This window comes from Nyctereutes procyonoides, unplaced genomic scaffold, assembly GCF_905146905.1.
Source record: "Nyctereutes procyonoides isolate TBG_1078 unplaced genomic scaffold, NYPRO_anot_genome, whole genome shotgun sequence".
Taxonomy (NCBI): domain Eukaryota; kingdom Metazoa; phylum Chordata; class Mammalia; order Carnivora; family Canidae; genus Nyctereutes; species Nyctereutes procyonoides.
This window is the reverse complement of record NW_026575125.1, coordinates 66,984,643-67,004,257: the sequence shown is the minus strand read 5'-3', so window position 1 is coordinate 67,004,257 and position 19,615 is coordinate 66,984,643. Positions and strand designations below refer to the sequence as shown.

The window sequence follows — 19,615 nt, the reverse complement described above, 5'->3', positions numbered from 1 at the left end:
GTCAGTGGCTTTAGGGAATTGTTTTCCTCATGTGATTTTCTGTTAAAAGGAAATCTTTCTCTCTTGCTTCCCTCAATTACCAGGGCTCCCGCTCTTCCATAGCACACAAGATCCATTTCTCTTCCAAATCATGTCTCTGTACATCTTATCTTCCACAATGTGGCCTTCTCTCTCCTTCAAGTTGGGCAGTTGTTTGTTTCTTTCTGTCAGTTCTCAGATCAATTTCTTGGGTATTCAGAATTATTTGGTATTTATTTAGCTGTGTTCAAGAGATGAGGCAAGCTTAGGATCCTCATACTACTTTGCCATCTTAGCTCCTCCCCCTCTAGAATTTTAATTATAATTTGTTCTCGCAGTATTATTTTTTTTGATGATCAACAAGCTTAAATAATGAAATACCAAATTTGACTTTATTTTTGTTGTAATCACAACAAAATTTGTAATCAATACCCAATCCCTTCTGAACAACCCAAAACGTCAAGATAATCTACACACACACACACACACACACACACACACACAATGTATGTTTATCATCCTTCATTCCCAAACTAATCAATTGAATATATTTTTTCTTTTTTAAAATATTTTATTTATTTATTCATGAGAGAGAGAGAGAGAGAGGGAGAGAGAGAGAGAGAGAGAGAGAGAGGCAGAAACAAGCAGAAGGAGAAGCAGGCTCCATGCAGGGAGCCCGATGTGGGACTTGATCCCGGGACTCCAGGATCATGCCGTGGGCTGAAGGCAGGTGCTAAATCACTGCACCACCCAAGCGTATATAGATAGATAGGTAGATAAATAGATAGATGATAGATAGATAGATAGATAGATAGATATCAATATATAGAAATATATATATATTTTTTCTAACAAGGGCAGTTAGTATCAAATAATACAAATGAAATTAAATGAGAAAATAGCTATCCCTGCTCCAGGCATGAAGCACCACTACTGAGCAATATGTGACAATTAACTTCCAGGGAAAGTGTATACTTTAGTTATTACCTTCTGATGGTAGCTTTTCATAGGAATCAGACTATAAGGTTGAAAGATTGCAGGTTAGTGAGAATTGATGAAACCATAAATGTTCTTGCTTTTTAAAAGACTCCTTTTAAAGACCATAGAGCATGAAGTAGCAGTGCCTGGGTGGCTTAGTCGATTAAGGGTCCAACTCTTGATTTTGGCTCAGGTCAGGATCTCAGGGTTGTGGATCAAACCCTGTGTCAGGTTCCATGCTGGGCTTGGAGCCTGCTTGGGATGCTCTCTCTGCATTCCCCCTCTCTAAAAAAACAACCAACCAACAATCAAACAAACAAAAACAACTCTACAGACTGAAATAAAAACTTCCTATAAGAAGTTTTTATGACTAGAATTTGAAATAAACAAATATAAGAACCTGTAGATCTCATATTCTAGATGCTAAAAGAAAAAAGGAAGAACTAGTGGAGGTGGGATAAAATGTTATTGTTTGCTCAAGATCACACTTTTGCCTCTTATCTGCGAGTGTACTAGATAAAAGATTTTTTCATGTCTGTCAGTCCCTAGATTGTCATTGACAACTTTAGATCTAGGAAGAATACGGAGTTTCTTGAATTCATAGTATAAATCATGAATTATTATGGAGAAACAAAGAAATATCCAAATAATTAAATTCTGGTGTTAGTGTTCAGCAGACAAATATATATATATTAAATTATATATATATATAATATATGTATATTATATATATATATAATTTAACAGAAATATTTTTTCATAAAAGCCTGAAAAGTATAAATCTAGGATCTAAAAGTATCTGGCAGGACAGCCCAGGTGGCTCAGCAGCTTAGCGCTGCCTTCAGCCCAGGGCCTGATCCTGGGGATCTGGAATTGAGTCCCATGTCAGGCTCCCTGCATGGAACCTGCTTATCCCCCTGCCTGTGTCTCTGCCTCTCTATCTCTCTGTGTCTCTCATGAATAAATAAATAAAATCTTTTTAAAAATAAAAATAAAATAAAAAATAAATAAAAGTATCTGGCAGTGACAAAAAAGATAGATTCTACTTTAAATGAGTCCACAGTTTCATTATTTTTTTTGTTTTTAATAAAATGAATTATTTCCGTCTCATCATTTTTTTGTGTGGCATATAATAGGCACTTAAACTTATTTGCTAAATAAATGAATGAATATGTATACTGAGCCTCTGGTATCCTTTTCCACTGCACAACTTCAGTTATCATCTCTATCCAATAATTTTCAAATATTTAGCCAAGTCAAATGTCTCATCTGAGATTTACAGCTATTTTTTTCAACTACATCCTAAAGATCTCCAACTGACTCTTCATAGACATTTCAAAATCAACATATTCAAAAAAAGAATTCATATTGCCCTTGCCTCAGTCCTCACCCTATATTTCTTGTTTTATAGCCCTTATATATTCTTTTTCTTAGCCTCACATTACATCACAAATTCTTGTCCATTCTATACTTTCTACACGCCCCCCAAATCTCCCCCTATCCTCCAGACCTTTTGATTTTTTTTTAAAGATTTTATTTATTTATTCATAGAGACACAGAGAGAGAGGCAGAGACACCGGCAGAGGGAGAAGCAGGCTCCATGCAGAGAGCCCGACGTGGGACTCGATCCAGGGTCTCCAGGATCACGCCCTGGGCTGCAGGCGGCGCTAAACCCCTGCGCCACTGGGGCTGCCCACAGACCTTTTGATTTAATTTTAAAGTTAGCTGCCTGTGACCAAAACTCTTTACTTAGGTAAAAATAAATACAAAAAAAAAAGTAAAAAATTATAATACATTCCTGAAAATTAGCTTTCAAATCTTTAATTCTCTTAAGTACTAAAAAACAAGCAGAAGACTGAAAAGCTACAAAATAAAATTAAAAGATATCTATAGTTCATGAGATTAGTACAGGTAACACCGGTAACAGAAACATGAGAAATATGAGATTTTTTTCCCCAAATTCGGTAGCTTAGATAAAGAATTACATCCTCAGTTGTAAGAGTTAATGACAAAGGAAAAGCTAAGACATCAATAAGCTTTTTTTCAGTTCTTCCTGATTTTCAATTTTGGTAATTACATTAGACTGCATTTTTAGAATGAAGGAAACACTAGGAATTCTAATTAATGGCTTACATTTTCTGTTTTTAGAAAAATCTAACAAATGATGCTTTTGGTGATTAATTCAGTAAAAAAAAATGAGTATTCTTCACTGAGAATCAAAATGAGTTTTTCAAACTCTGCTCCATCCTGAGTCACCTACTTTTGGCACTCAGTACTTACTGCATTTTCACACTTTCATGCAAAGGGAAGCATTTTCTGTTGTCTCTCACAGTGGCAATCTCCATTGTGGTCCCTAAATCATCTGGAGTGGGCATCTTTATGTAGACCATCTTTGAATAATAGCTATATCGATGGAATTCACTTTAAGTAGATAATTAGGGGAACTGGCAAAGGCGACTTCCCCACTCTAAAGATCACAGAAATTCCCTTTTAAGATACCCTTGGCCACATTCTTTAATAGTTTGGCTACGTTTATTCTCTTAGGGTTGAAAGATATATTGCTTAAGCTACTTTTTTTTTCTTCCTCAGTAATTATGAAAACATTACCAAAATGGCAATACAAAAAAACAAAACAGATGTAATTACCTAATTTATAAAAGGCAGCCCCCCAAAACAAGATTGCTTTTTACTTTCACTATCCTATTATATTCTTGCCACATTTGCTGTTTACACTATCAAGAAGTGGGTACATTGATTTTTATTTTATTATTACAAGGTGATTTTGGCCTAAATTATACTGCAGCTATAGGGAAAAATCTTTGAAGAATGAATCACTTAATAATTGCAAGCCTGGGATAGTTAACTTGGTGGAATACACATAATATAGAACCAGGCATATTAGAGCTAATTTTTAAAATTATTCATATTCTCTAAATAATTATTAGGTAATTACATATCATGTTTTTAGAGACATGAATGTTTTAAAAATATTTTATCTATTATTTATTTTGAGAGAGTGTGTGTGTGTGCACAAGTAGGGGAGTGGAGGAGCAAAGGGAGAGGGAGAAGCAGACTCCTCATTGAGCAGGGAGTCCAATGTGGGGCTCAATTCCAGGACCCCAGGATAATGACCTGAGCTGAAGGCAGATGCTTAACCAATTGAGCCACTCAGGCATCCCTAAGACATGAACCTTTTTAATGTTGCTAATGGATCTTTTTTTTATAAAGCAATATAAATTGTAGCTTCTTGGGATACCTGGGTGGCTCAGCAGTTGAGCACCTGCCTTCAGCCCAGCGTGTGATCCTGGAGTCCTGGGATTGAGTCCCACATCAGGCCCCTTGCATGAAGCCTGCTTTTCCTTCTGCATAAGTCTCTGCCTCTCTCTCTCTCTCTCTGTCTCTCATGAATAAATAAATAAAATCTTTTAAAAAATTGTAGCTTCTTTGCTGGCAAAGCAAGGCCAGTCTGTGAATAAAGTAAATAAATTCTTAGTGAATCAACAAAGCAGAAAAAAATGCTACAACTTTTGCTTTGCTTGCTAAATTATCTCCTAGGGTTTCTTCTGGAGAATAAAAGTTGAATCATTTCTCAATGGAACAGAATAGGAAACCCAAGAATAAACGCACAATTATATGGTCAATTAATCTTTAACAAAGCAGGAAAGAATATTCAATGGGAAAAAGTTCCTTGAACAAATATTTTTGGGAAAACCAGACAGCTATATAAAAAAGAATGAAACTGGCCAACTTTATTTCACCATACAAAAAAATTAAAATTGGATTAAAAACCTAAATGTGAGTCCTGAAGCCATAAATATCCTAGAAGAGAGTACAGGAAGTAACTTCTCTGACATCAGTTGTAGCAACAATTTTCTAGATTAGTCTACTGAGACAAGAGAAACAAAAGTAGAAATAAACTATCGGGACTATATCAGAATAAAAAGTTTCTGAACATCCAAAGAAATAACAAAACTAAAAGACAACCCACTGAATGGAGGGTGATACTTGCAAATGACACATTCAATAAAGGGTTACTGTCCAAAGTATACAAAAAAATTACAACTCAACACCCCCCAAAAAACAAATAATCCAATTAAAAACTGGACAGAAGACATGAATAGATATTTTATCAAAAAAGACATTTAGATGGCCAGAAGATACATGAAAAAATGGTCAACATCACTCCTCATCAGGTAAATGCAAATCAAACTATGGTGAGATATCACCTCACATTTGTCAGAATGGCTGAAATCAAAAACACAAGAAACAAGTGTTGGTGAGGATGTGTAGAAAAAGGAACCCTCTTGCACTGTTGGTGGTAATACAAACTGGTGCAGTCACTCTATAAAACTATATGGAGGTTCCTCAGAAAGTTAAAAATAGAAGTACACTATGATCCAGTAATTGCACTACTGGGTATGTACACCAAAAATACAAAAAGAAAAAAAAACAATTTAAAGGGATACATGCACCCTGATGTTTATTATCAGGGCATTATAATATATAATCTACAAGAGCCATATAATGGAAACAGCTCATGCATCCATCAACTGAAGAATTGATAAAGAAGATTTGGTATTCATACACAATGGAATATTATTCATCCACAAACAAGAATGAAATCTTGCCATTTGCAATGATGTAGGTGGAGCTAGAATGTATAATACTAAGCAAAATAAGTCAGTCAGAGAAAGAAAAATACCATATGATCTCATTCATATACAGAATTTAACAAAACAAAACAAATGAGCAAAGGAAAGAGAGAGAAAGAGAGATCAAGAAATAGACTCTTAACTATAGAGAAAAATGTGATGGTTACCAGAGGGGAGGTGGGTAGGGGATGGGTAAGATAAGCAATGGGTATAAAGGAGGGTGCCTAGGTGGCGCAGCGGTTTAGCGCCTTTCTTTGGCCCAGGGCGCGATCCTGGAGACCCGGGATCGAATCCCACTTTGGGCTCCCGGTGCATGGAGCCTGCTTCTCCCTCTGCCTGTGTCTCTGCCTCTCTCTCTCTCTCTCTCTCTCTCTCTCTCTCTCTCTCTCTATCATAAATAAATAAAAATTTCAAAAAAAAGGAGGGTGCTTGTCATGATGTGCAATGGGTGATGTATGGAATTGTTGAATCACTATATTGTACATTTGAAACTAATATTACGCTGTATGTTAAGCATATTGGAAAATTAAAATGAAAACTTTTTAAAAATGTGAATCATTTACCAAGAGCACTGATATAGAAGGACTTCCTGATGGTCTAATCAAGAGACAACAGGAGCAAAAAAAAAAAAAAAAAAGAGAGAGAGAGAGAGAGAGAGAGACAACAGGAGCTAGTCTTTCTATGTAAAAAATATAGTTGTATTACACTATAAATAACACTGATAACACCTAAGATGAAATTGTGTATAGCAGTTATAGATCTTGGAAATTACTCAAGTAGAATTTTAAAGATAGCAAAAGAAATAGAAGTTACTATTAAATGTACATTTTAGATTAAAGTGAAAGAAATTGTTTTTAATGAAATTGAGTATCATTATTCACATTAAGTTAAATTAGGTCATTCTGGAGTTGAACGTAATCTGAGTTTTATTCTTGGACAACTTTTTCTGAAGACAAGGAAATTTGAAATTATTTGTGAGCTAACATGAAAAAGTTTTGCAGGAGTAGAATTCAGTTGAAAAGATGGTTGAAAGAAAGCGAGTCTTGTAAAATAGAGAAAATTTTCGTTCTTAAAACAGATGTATCTGACTAGGAATTATTGTCTCTTAGGAATGAAAAACAATGGGCCTGTGATTACAGTAAGTTACCATCATACTGAACAGAGGCTATTCAGAAGTTTGAAATCTTTTTGCAAATTCTTTTTCCCCTTTGAATTGCAAAGTAGTCTATATAACTTTAAACGTTACTAGCAGTGAAATATACCAATTTTTATTGTCTATCAGTACACAAACATTTCATGGCAAAAGAGAATAATGAAAATATGAGTAGAATGTATATCTTTTGGAGTATAATAGCATAAAAATAACTAACAACAAAATAAATGTTCACAGGTCTACAATTTTTATGCACATACTTATAAGCTATTCTGCTTCATTTGTATTTAGGTTATAAATGTAGATCTAAAGAAACGTATAAGTACAATTTTTTATGAATTTAGAAAAACTATCAAATGTTTTTAAACATTAATAAAATCATTATATAGACATAAATTATATTTGTCAAGCAAGATAGGTCATGATTCCAATTGCTATATAATCTATTTTTGAGTCAATTTTCAGATTTCTTTATACAATTAATCAACTAAAATTCTTTTAAAAATAATTCATATACATTCAATAAATATTTATTCAACATCTGTGTGTTAGAAACTTTTGTATATAGTGAGGAGACATCAGTTAAAAGCAAAACAAAACAGGAAATGCTGGGTGGCTCAGAGGTTTAGCGCCTGCCTTTGGCCCATGGAGTGATCCTGGAGTCCCAGGATCGAGTCCCGCCTTGGGCTCCCTGCATGGAGCCTACTTCTCCCTCCATCTGTGTCTCTGCCTCTCTCTATCTCTCTCTCTGTCTCTCATGAATAAATAAACAAAATCTTAAAAAAAATAGAGCAAGTATTCCTGATCTGATAGAAATAATATTCTGGTGGAGGAAGACAAATAATGAACATGAACATATAACTTCATATCAATATAGGTATCAAAATAGATGTAGATATACAATAGATAGTGGCATGTTCTATGGAAAAACTAGAGGGATGTCTGGGTGGCTCAGTGGTTGAGTGTCTGCCTTTAGCTCAAGGTGTGATCCTGGTGTCCTGGGATACAGTCCTGAATTGGACTCCCCACTGGGAGCCTGCTTCTCACTCTGCCTATGTCTTTGCCTATCTCTCTGTGTCTTTCATGAATAAATAAATAAAATCTTAAAAAAAGAAAAACTAGAGAGGAGAACCATGTAAGGAACATCAGGAAATAAAAATTTAAAATAGGATCTATAGGATAGATCTTAGTGAAAATGTGTGATATTTTTGAATAAAGACTGGAAAGAGCTAAAGATAATATATCCATTTCCCATGGCTGCTGTAAAAAAATGACCACCAAAAAAATGCCTTAAAACAACATAAATGTATTACATTATAGTTCTATAGGTCGTAATTTTAACAGGGTGATCAGTGGGCTAAAATCAAGGTATCAGCAGTAAGGCTGTGTTCCTTTCTGGAAGCTCTGTGGGAAAATCCTTTTCCATCTTTTACTTTTTAAAAGTTTTTATTTTAATTCCAGTTTGTTAACATACAGTGTTATACTATTATTTTTATTCAAAATTTTGTCTTTTTAAATAAGTATGGATAAACTAAATGGGCTTTGTATTTTATCTTTTCTTCTTTCCTTTTTTCCCCAAATTTTAATTTAAATTTAATTTACTTATAGTGTAATATTGGTTTCAGGAGTAGAATTTAGTGATTTATCACTTACATATAACACCCAGTGCTCATCATAACAAATACATTCTTTAATCCCCATCACCTATTTATTTTTCTTCCAAGAGAATATTAAATCTTTTATTGATTACACATGATAATGGACAATACACAAGCTTTAATCCCATCTATAATTTTATCTGATACCATAATTCAATTTAGATATATTGCATAGGATGTGCCAACAATCATAATAACCAAATAAACTCCAGGACTTTGCTTGGGTGACCCTTTTAACGGTGAACTCCAGGTCACAACACATTAACTGTCAGTTCAACCACACCAAGGTTTGTGGAGACAATGGCTTCTGTGCCCAAGCAGGTTGCAAATAAATTTCGAATGGAACCTGGCATCGCCCTGAAGGAATTCTAACTTCACACCGTTGGGGTAGTTTACCAGGATGGCTTCAGAGTAGACTAACTTTACACAGCACATTTAAAAAAAGACACATTTATTCAGCTTCATGATCAGACTATTACATTTAACAATCAACAGCATGGGTGCAAAAAAAATCTACATTAAAACACTTTGTTGGAATGCTTTACACTTTCCACAGAACAGAAACTAAAATAACCTGTTATACAATTAGTCACAAATACAGTCCTCGAGTTTTTTGCCCATACACATGAGTATTGTCTAAAACATGTCTTCTTTGTAGCAAGTAGGCTCTGCCACCACTGTGGTTGGCTGAGTTCACAAATCTGTTGTAACCTGTAGCTTCGCTGTCACTTCTCTGGCTCTCCTCTCCTGCTAAGCTTTGTTTCCTGGCAGTAATTAAAACCTTCTGCCACTGCCATAGCTGCTGCTGTTGCTGGAACTGCCATAGCCACCTTGGTTTCGTGGTTTGGCAAAGTATTGGCCTCCACCACCATAGGGGCCAGAGCTTCTGCCTCCAAAATTTCCTCCTTTCATGGGTCCAAAATTTGAGGATTGATTATTGTAATTGCCAAAATCGTTATAGCTTCCGCCACCTCCAAAGTTGCTTCCGTCATTACCAAACCCATTATAGCCATCCCCACTGCTACCGTATCCACCACCACCTCGACTGCCACCGAAGCCACTTCGACCACTAAAGTTCCCTCCACGACCAAAGTTGTCATTCCCACCAAAACCACCTCCACAACCACCACTAAAGTTTCCAGAACCACTTCGGCCTCTGGCTGGACGAAGCACTAGCCTTCTCTTGCTTTGATAGGGCTTTCCTTACTTCACAGTTGTGGCCATTCACAGTATGGTATTTTGGAATGACAGTCTTGTCTACAGAGTTGTGGTCATCAAAGGTCACAAAAGCAAAACCTCTCTTTTTGCCACTGCCTCGGTCAGTCATGATCTCAATCACTTCAATTTTCCCATACTGTTCAAAATAATCTCTTAAATGATGTTCTTCTGTGTCTTCTTTAATGCCACCAACAAAAATCTTTTTCACAGTTAAGTGGGCACCGGGTCTTTGAGAATCTTCTCGGGAGACAGCCCTCTTTGGTTCCACGACTCTTCCGTCCACCTTGTGCGGCGGAGCGTTCATGGCCGGGTCCACCTCCTCCACGGTGGCCTATGTGAAGAACCCAAAGCCCCTGGAGCGCTTGGTGTTGGGGTCTCTCATTACCATACAGTCCCTAAGCGATCCCCATTGCTCAAAATGGCTCCTCAGACTCTCATCAGTTGTTTGCAAGCTCAAACTTCCGATTAAGAGATTCCGCAGCTGCTCGGGCTCTTTGGGAGACTCTGACTTAGACATGATGGCAGTGGGAGGGGAGACTTTAATGATGCTTACTCGGCGGCATCCAGGGGCAGAAAGGCCCCATCACCTATTTAACACATCCCCCCTATACACCATCTTCTGATAATCATCAGTTTGTTCTCTATAATTTAAAAAAAAAAAGAGTGTTTCTTGGTTTATCTCTCTCTCTCTCTCTCTCTTTTTTTCCTTTGCTTAGAGGCTTCCTGAATTCCTTCGCTCATGACTTCTTTTCCCATCTTCAAACCCAATATTTCTGAACTTTCACCTTTGCATCTCCTGAGGGCAGCAAGAAAAGGCTCTCTGCTTTTAAGAATTCCTGCAATGATATTGAGCTTGCCCAGTTAATCCAGGGTAATTTCCCATTTTAAGCTTCATTGCCTTATTCACATCTGCAAAGTTCATTTGGCCATGTACAATAATAACATATTTACAGGTTGCAGAGATTAGGACAAAGACATTTTTGGAGTTCTATTAATTTAACTACCACAGATATGGCTATGCATTTATCTGGTGCATAACATTCTGGGGAGAGTGAATACAATAAAGAAAAACCCTGAAATTGTGGTGTGCTTATTTTTTAAAGATTTTATTTATATATTCATGAGAGGCACAGAAAGAGAGGCAAAGATATAGGCAGAGGGAGAAGCAGACTCCTTGCAGGGCGCCCAATGTGGGACTCAATCCCAGGACCCGAGGATCACTTCCTTAGCCAAAGGTAGGCACTCAACCACTGAGCCACCCAGGTGTCCTGTGGTGTGCTTATTTTAAGAATAGTAAGAGACTTAGTGTAGCTGGACCTGAAAGAGATCAGTAGAAAGTAGTAGAAAAGCAGGTAAAAAAAAATGGAAAGAGAGAGGGGCAAATTGTAGAGGGCCTTGTAGGTCCTGATCAAATATTCTAACTTTCTTGGAGAAGAATGGGAAATAATTGGTGGTTTGTGAGCAGAAGAGTGATGTAATTTGACTTTAGTCTTTATAAGATGGTTTTGGAGGGTTTATTGAGAAATGACTAAAGAGGGCAAGTCTAGAATCCAAGATCAGTATTATGTAAATATATTCCAAAATTTTTTACTTTTAGGTAAATAGATGAACTTCAAGCAGGAGGTACTTTTTTTTTAAATGACCGTTTGGAATTTTTTAAAATTTGCCTTAGATTTCCTATTATATTCCCCAAAGTTAAGCATGACTTGTTAGATATATAAAACAACAAGAATTATATCTTTTTTTCACAATTTAAAATTTTAAATATACAAACAAGAAACTGTCATTATTTAGGCTATATATTTTAGCTAAAGACTAATACATAAGTACACAATGGCTTTAATCATCTAAATGAATAAAATCTTAAAAAAAAAAGGCAGCCTGGGTGGCTCAGCAGTTTAGCGCTGCCTTTGGCCTAGGGCCTGATCCTGGGGACCCAGGATCAAGTCTCGCATTGGATTCCCTGCATGGAGCCTGCTTCTCCCTCTGCCTGTGTCTCTGCCTCTCTCTCTCTTTCTCTCTCTCTCTCTCTCATGAATAAATCAATAAAATCTTAAAAAGTCATCTAAATGTATATATTAATCTTCATTCCATAAAAGTCTAGGCAAAATGTTACCATATTTAAAATTCTATGAGCTATATCTGTGAGATTTTACCAGCTATACCCACATGAACTGACCTGCAATTATGCATTCATTAATCCCCATATGTCAGATGCTTAGAGATCTTTTCAGAATGAATGACTCACTTTAGGAGAGCAACTCTACAGGAAATTTTGAGTATTGTCAAGAAGTCAATAATGCTGTCTATGATTAGTGTCTCATACTTTATTTGTCCATTATCATTTGGTGTACTTGATTTCTCTGAATTAAAACACCTCATAGATGAATAGTCTTAATCCCTAAACTCATATTTTTGAAAGTTACTGAAAAGTAATACAAAATATCGATTGAGTTCCTGGATTTGTGAAGTCAAATAGGTCAGAATTAGAATCATACTTCTGCTATGTACCAGTTTAGCACAAACCTTGGCTCAAAATATTTCATATTTAGTGTTGTATATTGTTTTAGTTTCCTTTTGATTTTGTGAACAAGCCAGAGCTGAATCACTGGTAGCCCACAGCTTTGCCAGCAGAGGTTGTCAGAGGTAAAAAGACAGGACTTTTCCAATTATTTATACAACCTCTTTGAGTTGAGAAATCCAGGTGAAGAGTATTGTGCAAATGAACAAATATAAGAATGTGGTGGAAGATAATGGATGCTATAAATTACCCTAACAAGAAAGCTCATGGTTCTGACTAACATCAGCCATTGTTCTCTTTTTAAATCTCTCTCTTGCTCAGATGTATAATGTCTTTTTCTGTTTCATGCGATCTCTATGACTACAACCTAATATAATATTTGGCTTCAAGGATAGCATTAAGCCCCAAAATGATGTCTCTTGAAGAAAATAAGAAAAAATATAATCCTGGATTTGCAAATAGATTAAAGATTCAAGTATTTACGTGAAAACTGCTACACGTCTACTACAATATAGATAATGAACATAAATTATAAAGGACTTTACTTATATAAGAATATACACATTGCACAAAAGCTGATTATAAAATAAATAAGGATCTATGAATTCATAAAGGAGGATGTGGATTTGATCCCATGATATCTAGAAGTCCAGCATCCTCAGTTGCAAGCAATAGAAAATATATTGTGACACAAACCAGGTATTATAGACCTGGGTATAAAACCTAAGTGTAAATGGTTTAAGAGTGTTCCTGAGGGTCAGCTGCTTTCCTTAATACAGATGTACATAGGGAATCCATTTCTAACAAGATGCCTCTCATATTTCAGACTGATTTCAAATGCTCTTTATTTTTTCTATACCATTTTATTTTCACTCTATCAAAATTTTTATTGCATTAGAAGACTATAAAGGCATCTGAAGGGGAAAAAGAACCTCTTCTTTATTATTAACTATTTATTAACTATTAATGTCATGTTTAACATGAAACATTTCATTAAGTCAAACTATGTGAATGTATAATGACATCTAATGTTCTACAATTAAATTACTGAATGGATTACTTGTCTATGAATAAGTGATTTATATGATCATTGATTAATTTGACATTTATCACTAGCAGTAAAAGGGTTGATGGCTGAGCTTGAGCACACACACACACATATAGTCACATATCCAAATAACTAAAATATATATATATATATATATATATATATATATATATATATCTTTTATAACGCAGTTTGGCTGTAATTCAATATATACTTATATTAAAAATGTAAAAGAGAATTTTTAAAATATCTAAAGATAAAAAATATTTTAGCACAAAAGACATGTATTAGAAGTAGATATTTCAAGTTAATACTTTCCAAGTGATTTAATAAAACATTCCTTTTTATCCCTCATTAACATAAAACTAGCACGAATCCAATTAGGAAGAATAATATCTTAATGGATGCTATAAAAACATTTTACAGGGGAAAATATGCTCTAGATCATCTTCTCTATGGTTTGAATACATATAGAAACAGACATCTTAAAAACGGAAACAGCAGTGAATTAAAACCATTATCTATGCATATAATAACTAAATATCTATGACTGCCACCATAAGGGTGGACTACTAAGGGCCCCTTGACTAAAATGAATTTTTGAACATCAAATAAGTAAATCCCATAGAATTTTTTTGGATCATTATTCTTGTTTTGTAAGAAGTCAAGATACATAAGCATTTATTATTAAATGTTGATTGTAGTCTACCATATATGCTTATGTTTTCACTTTAACATATAATTCTATGTGTAAGTCATAAAATTTTTAATTCAAAGTTTTAGTTTTTCAGAAGACAGTCAGATAAACTATTGCTTCTTGGATCTTTGAAGATCATATTGACATTATGGGAGGAGGAGGAGGATTGGAAAGCTACATAATGTATCTTTTATGGAGAATCCATCTAATAAACTATTTTATTATTGCAAATTTTAAAGGGTAATAAACCTTTACATGTAAAATAAGATAGAGATGCTTTGCTCCAACAGATAACCCATGAATCCCTACCTGAGTTGTTCACTGACATTAAACAGACATTTCTGTCTTATATAAGAATATGACTGATAAGATATCTATGACCTTTTCTTTTCCTCTCTCACAACAAAAATGGCCTGCTTCAAAATGTCAATAGAAGGTATAAGAACTTAATCTTGGAGATGCCTGGGTTGCTCAGTGTTTGAGACACTGCCTTTGGCTCAGGTCATGAAACTTGGGTCCTGGGATCAAGTCCTACATCAGGCTCATTGCAGGGAGCCTGCTTCTCCCTCTGCCTATGTCCCTGCCTCTCTCTGTGTGTTTCTCATGAATAAATAAAATCTTAAAAAAAAAGAACTTAATCTTGAATCTGTCATATCAGTTGATAGATTCAGTGCCAATAAAGCACTGGTAGTTTTTAACATACATGGAAGAAGCTCATTAATATTTGTTTTTCAAATATTATTTTGTTTTGAAGAAGGGGTTCTGTGTATTTTGTTCTTGAGTTTCATATTTTAGGGATTTTTGACATGTTATTCACACATGATAAGTTAGTCATTTTATGAGGAAAAAACATAGATATGGAACCTTTGATGTTATTCTGACATATGCTCAGGAATGATTAATTAACTCTCAATACCACATCTACTGTGCCCACTTATTGTGGGAAAAATAATGAATGAATTTATTTTTATGAGTTGCAGAATAACTCCAAAGAACAGATGCAGACAGCAGAAATTACTTGTTGAATTTCTATAATGTGAGGAAGAAGATAAATATTTATTGACTATGAAATTATTTTACAAAGCAATTCTATTTTTATATTTCTTCTTCAGAGATTACTATACTTCAAATTAAAAATAATAAACTAACAAAATCCTGAGTTTAATAAAATCTCTTTGAGGCATCAATTAAAACATTTACGATTAAAATTGGTGTTAGGAGGAGGCTGAGGCTGAGAGTATGTGTGTGGTATCCTGCATTTCAAAGACCTCTCCAGAAGGTTATGTTTAGGGTTAGTGTTAGGGTTACGGTTACAGGCTAGGTTTTATGGGTTAAGGGTAAAGCTAGGTTTAGAGTTAGGGTAAAGATATGTGCCTGATACCCTACCCAGTTTGGAGACCTCTCCTGAAATTGAAATCCCAGACTTCAGCTGGCATAAAAATAGACATGGTAGAAATCCACTGATCTGAGGCAAAGAGAAGATTTGGGGCTTTAAATATTCTTTAAATAGACATTCAATTGTGTAAAAATATTAAGACATTCAATATTCTGATCGTGTGTATTGAGATATTTGCATTACATAGTTGGGGATACTGGAAGAAAAGGTATAAAGCTTCATATCCCAAGTGATATTTTCTGTGTCTTTCCCTTTGTAATCCCTCCAAATCTATTGTTTTCAAGCCGGTAAGAAGTTGTTTGTGAGTGAGAGATGAAGAGAAACATATCTCAAACTTAAAGGATCTATCCAACAAGAGGACTTAACAATCCTCAATATATATGCCCCGAATGTGGGAGCTGCCAAATACTTAAACCAATTATTAACCAAAGTGAAGAAATACTTAGATAATAATACACTTATACTTGGTGACTTCAATCTAGCTCTTTCTACCCTCGATAGGTCTTATAAGCACAACATCTCCAAAGAAATGAGAGCTTTAAATGATACACTGGACCAGATGGATTTCACAGATATCTACAGAACTTTACATCCAAACTCAACTGAATACACATTCTTCTCAAGTGCACATGGAACTTTCTCCAGAATAGACCACATACTGGGTCACAAATCGGGTCTGAACCGATACCAAAAGATTGGGATCGTCCCTTGCATATTCCCAGACCATAACGCCTTGAAATTAGAACTAAATCACAACAAGAAGTTTGGAAGGACCTCAAACAGGTGGAGGTTAAGGACCATCCTGCCAAAAGATGAAAGGGTCAACCAGGAAATTAAGGAAGAATTAAAAAGATTCATGGAAACTAATGAGAATGAAGATACAACCATTCAAAATCTTTGGGATGCAGCAAAAGAGTTCTAAGGGGGAAATACATCGCAATACAAGCAGCCGTTCAAAAACTGGAAAGAACTCAAATACAAAAGCTAACCTTACACATAAAGGAGCTAGAGAAAAAACAGCAAATAGATCCTACACCCAGCAGAAGAAGAGAGTTACTTAAAATTCGAGCAGAACTCAATGAAATTGAGACCAGAAGAACTGTGGAACAGATCAACAGAACCAGGAGTTGGTTCTTTGAAAGAATTAATAAGATAGATAAACCATTAGCCAACCTTATTAAAAAGAAGAGAGAGAAGACTCAAATTAATAAAATCATGAATGAGAAAGGAGAGATCACTACCAACACCAAGGAAATACAAACGATTTTAAAAACATATTATGAACAGCTCTACGCCAATAAATTAGGCAATCTAGAAGAAATGGACGCATTCCTGGAAAGCCACAAACTACCAAAACTGGAGCAGGAAGAAATAGAAAACCTGAACAGGCCAATAACCAGGGAGGAAATTGAAGAAGTCATCAAAAACCTCCCAAGACACAAGAGTCCAGGGCCAGATGGCTTCCCAGGGGAATTCTATCAAACGTTTAAAGAAGAAATCATACCTATTCTACTAAAGCTGTTTGGAAAGATAGAAAGAGATGGAGTACTTCCAAATTCATTCTATGAGGCCAGCATCACCTTAATTCCAAAACCAGACAAAGACCCCACCAAAAAGGAGAATTACAGACCAATATCCCTGATGAACATGGATGCAAAAATTCTCAACAAGATACTAGCCAATAGGATCCAACAACACATTAAGAAAATTATTCACCATGACCAAGTAGGATTTATCCCCGGGATGCAAGGCTGGTTCAACACTCGTAAAACAATCAATGTGATTCATCATATCAGCAAGAGAAAAACCAAGAACCATATGATCCTCTCATTAGATGCAGAGAAAGCATTTGACAAAATACAGCATCCATTCCTGATCAAAACTCTTCAGAGTGTAGGGATAGAGGGAACTTTCCTCGATATCTTAAAAGCCATCTACGAAAAGCCCACAGCAAATATCATTCTCAATGGGGAAGCACTGGGAGCCTTTCCCCTAAGATCAGGAACCAGACAGGGATGTCCACTGTCACCACTGCTATTCAACACAGTATTGGAAGTCCTAGCCTCAGCAATCAGACAACAAAAAGACATTAAAGGCATTCAAATTGGCAAAGAAGAAGTCAAACTCTCCCTCTTCGCCGATGACATGATACTCTACATAGAAAACCCAAAAGCCTCCACCCCAAGATTGCTAGAACTCATACAGCAATTTGGTAGCGTGGCAGGATACAAAATCAATGCCCAGAAATCAATGGCATTCCTATACACTAACAATGAGACTGAAGAAAGAGAAATTAAGGAGTCAATCCCATTTACAATTGCACCCAAAAGCATAAGATACCTAGGAATAAACCTAACCAAAGAGGTAAAGGATCTATACCCTAAAAACTATAGAACACTTCTGAAAGAAATTGAGGAAGACACAAAGAGATGGAAAAATATTCCATGCTCATGGATTGGCAGAATTAATATTGTGAAAATGTCAATGCTACCCAGGGCAATTTACACGTTCAATGCAATCCCTATCAAAATACCATGGACTTTCTTCAGAGAGTTAGAACAAATTATTTTAAGATTTGTGTGGAATCAGAAAAGACCCCGAATAGCCAGGGGAATTTTAAAAAAGAAAACCATAGCTGGGGGCATCACAATGCCAGATTTCAGGTTGTACTACAAAGCTGTGGTCATCAAGACAGTGTGGTACTGGCACAAAAACAGACACATAGACCAATGGAACAGAATAGAGAATCCAGAAATGGACCCTGAACTTTATGGTCAACTAATATTCGACAAAGGAGGAAAGACGATCCACTGGAAGAAAGACAGTCTCTTCAATAAATGGTGCTGGGAAAACTGGACATCCACATGCAGAAGAATGAAACTAGACCACTCTCTTGCACCATACACAAAGATAAACTCAAAATGGATGAAAGATTTAAACGTGAGACAAGACTCCATCAAAATCCTAGAGGAGAACACAGGCAACACCCTTTTTGAACTTGGCCACAGTAACTTCTTGCAAGATACATCCACGAAAACAAAAGAAACAAAAGCAAAAATGAACTATTGGGACTTCATCAAGATAAGAAGCTTTTGCACAGCAAAGGATACAGTCAACAAAACTCAAAGACAACCTACAGAATGGGAGAAGATATTTGCAAATAACATATCAGATAAAGGGCTAGTTTCCAAAATCTATAAAGAACTTATTAAACTCAACACCAAAGAAACAAACAATCCAATCATGAAATGGGCAAAAGACATGAAGAGAAATCTCACAGAGGAAGACATAGACATGGCCAACATGCACATGAGAAAATGCTCTGCATCACTTGCCATCAGGGAAATACAAATCAAAACCACAATGAGATACCACCTCACACCAGTGAGAATGGGGAAAATTAATAAGGCAGGAAACAACAAATGTTGGAGAGGATGTGGAGAAAAGGGAACCCTCTTACACTGTTGGTGGGAATGTGAACTGGTGCAGCCACTCTGGAAAACTGTGTGGAGGTTCCTCAAAGAGTTAAAAATAGACCTGCCCTACGACCCAGCAATTGCACTGTTAGGGATTTACCCCGAAGATTCAGATGCAATGAAACGCCGGGGCACCTGCACCCCGATGTTTCTAGCAGCCATGTCCACAATAGCCAAACTGTGGAAGGAGCCTCGGTGTCCATCGAAAGATGAATGGATAAAGAAGATGTGGTTTATGTATACAATGGAATATTACTCAGCCATTAGAAACAACAAATACCCACCATTTGCTTCAACGTGGATGGAACTGGAGGGTATTATGCTGAGTGAAGTAAGTCAATCGGAGAAGGACAAACAGTGTATGTTCTCACTCATTTGGGGAATATGAATAATAGTGAGGGGGAATATAAGGGAAGGGAGAAGAAATGTGTGGGAGATATCAGAAAGGGACACAGAACATAAAGACTCCTAACTCTGGGAAATGAACTAGGGGTGGTGGAAGGGGAGAAGGGCGGGGGGTGGGGGTGAATGGGTGACGGGCACGGAGGGGGACACTTGACGGGATGAGCACTGGGTGTTATTCTGTATGTTGGTAAATTGAACACCAATAAAAATTAATTTATAAAAAAAATAAATAAGTAAAATAAAATAAAATAGTAAAAAAAAAAAAAAAAGAAATTAAAAAAAAAAAAAAAAAAAAGAAATAAGAAGTTGGAATTAGACAGTTCAGTCAATAAAGACCTTACAAAACTCCTTGAAAAAATATTCAGAACATCAGAGTTTCATTTTTTAAAAGATTG

The 19,615-nt window shown here is 35.9% G+C and overlaps 1 protein-coding gene and 1 pseudogene across 1 annotated transcript in view; both read right to left on the bottom strand.

The window, feature by feature from the left end:
- Positions 1-1,140: 1,140 nt before the first annotated feature.
- PCDH11X (protocadherin 11 X-linked) overlaps positions 1,141-19,615 on the bottom strand; it is a 210,073-nt gene continuing 191,598 nt past the window's right edge. The window contains exon 6 of the mRNA XM_055337301.1: positions 1,141-1,281. Coding sequence (XP_055193276.1) covers positions 1,186-1,281 — 96 coding nt within the window. The 3' untranslated portion in view covers positions 1,141-1,185. The remainder of the gene's footprint in view (positions 1,282-19,615) is intronic.
- LOC129517456 (heterogeneous nuclear ribonucleoprotein A1-like) lies at positions 8,864-10,194 on the bottom strand (annotated as a pseudogene).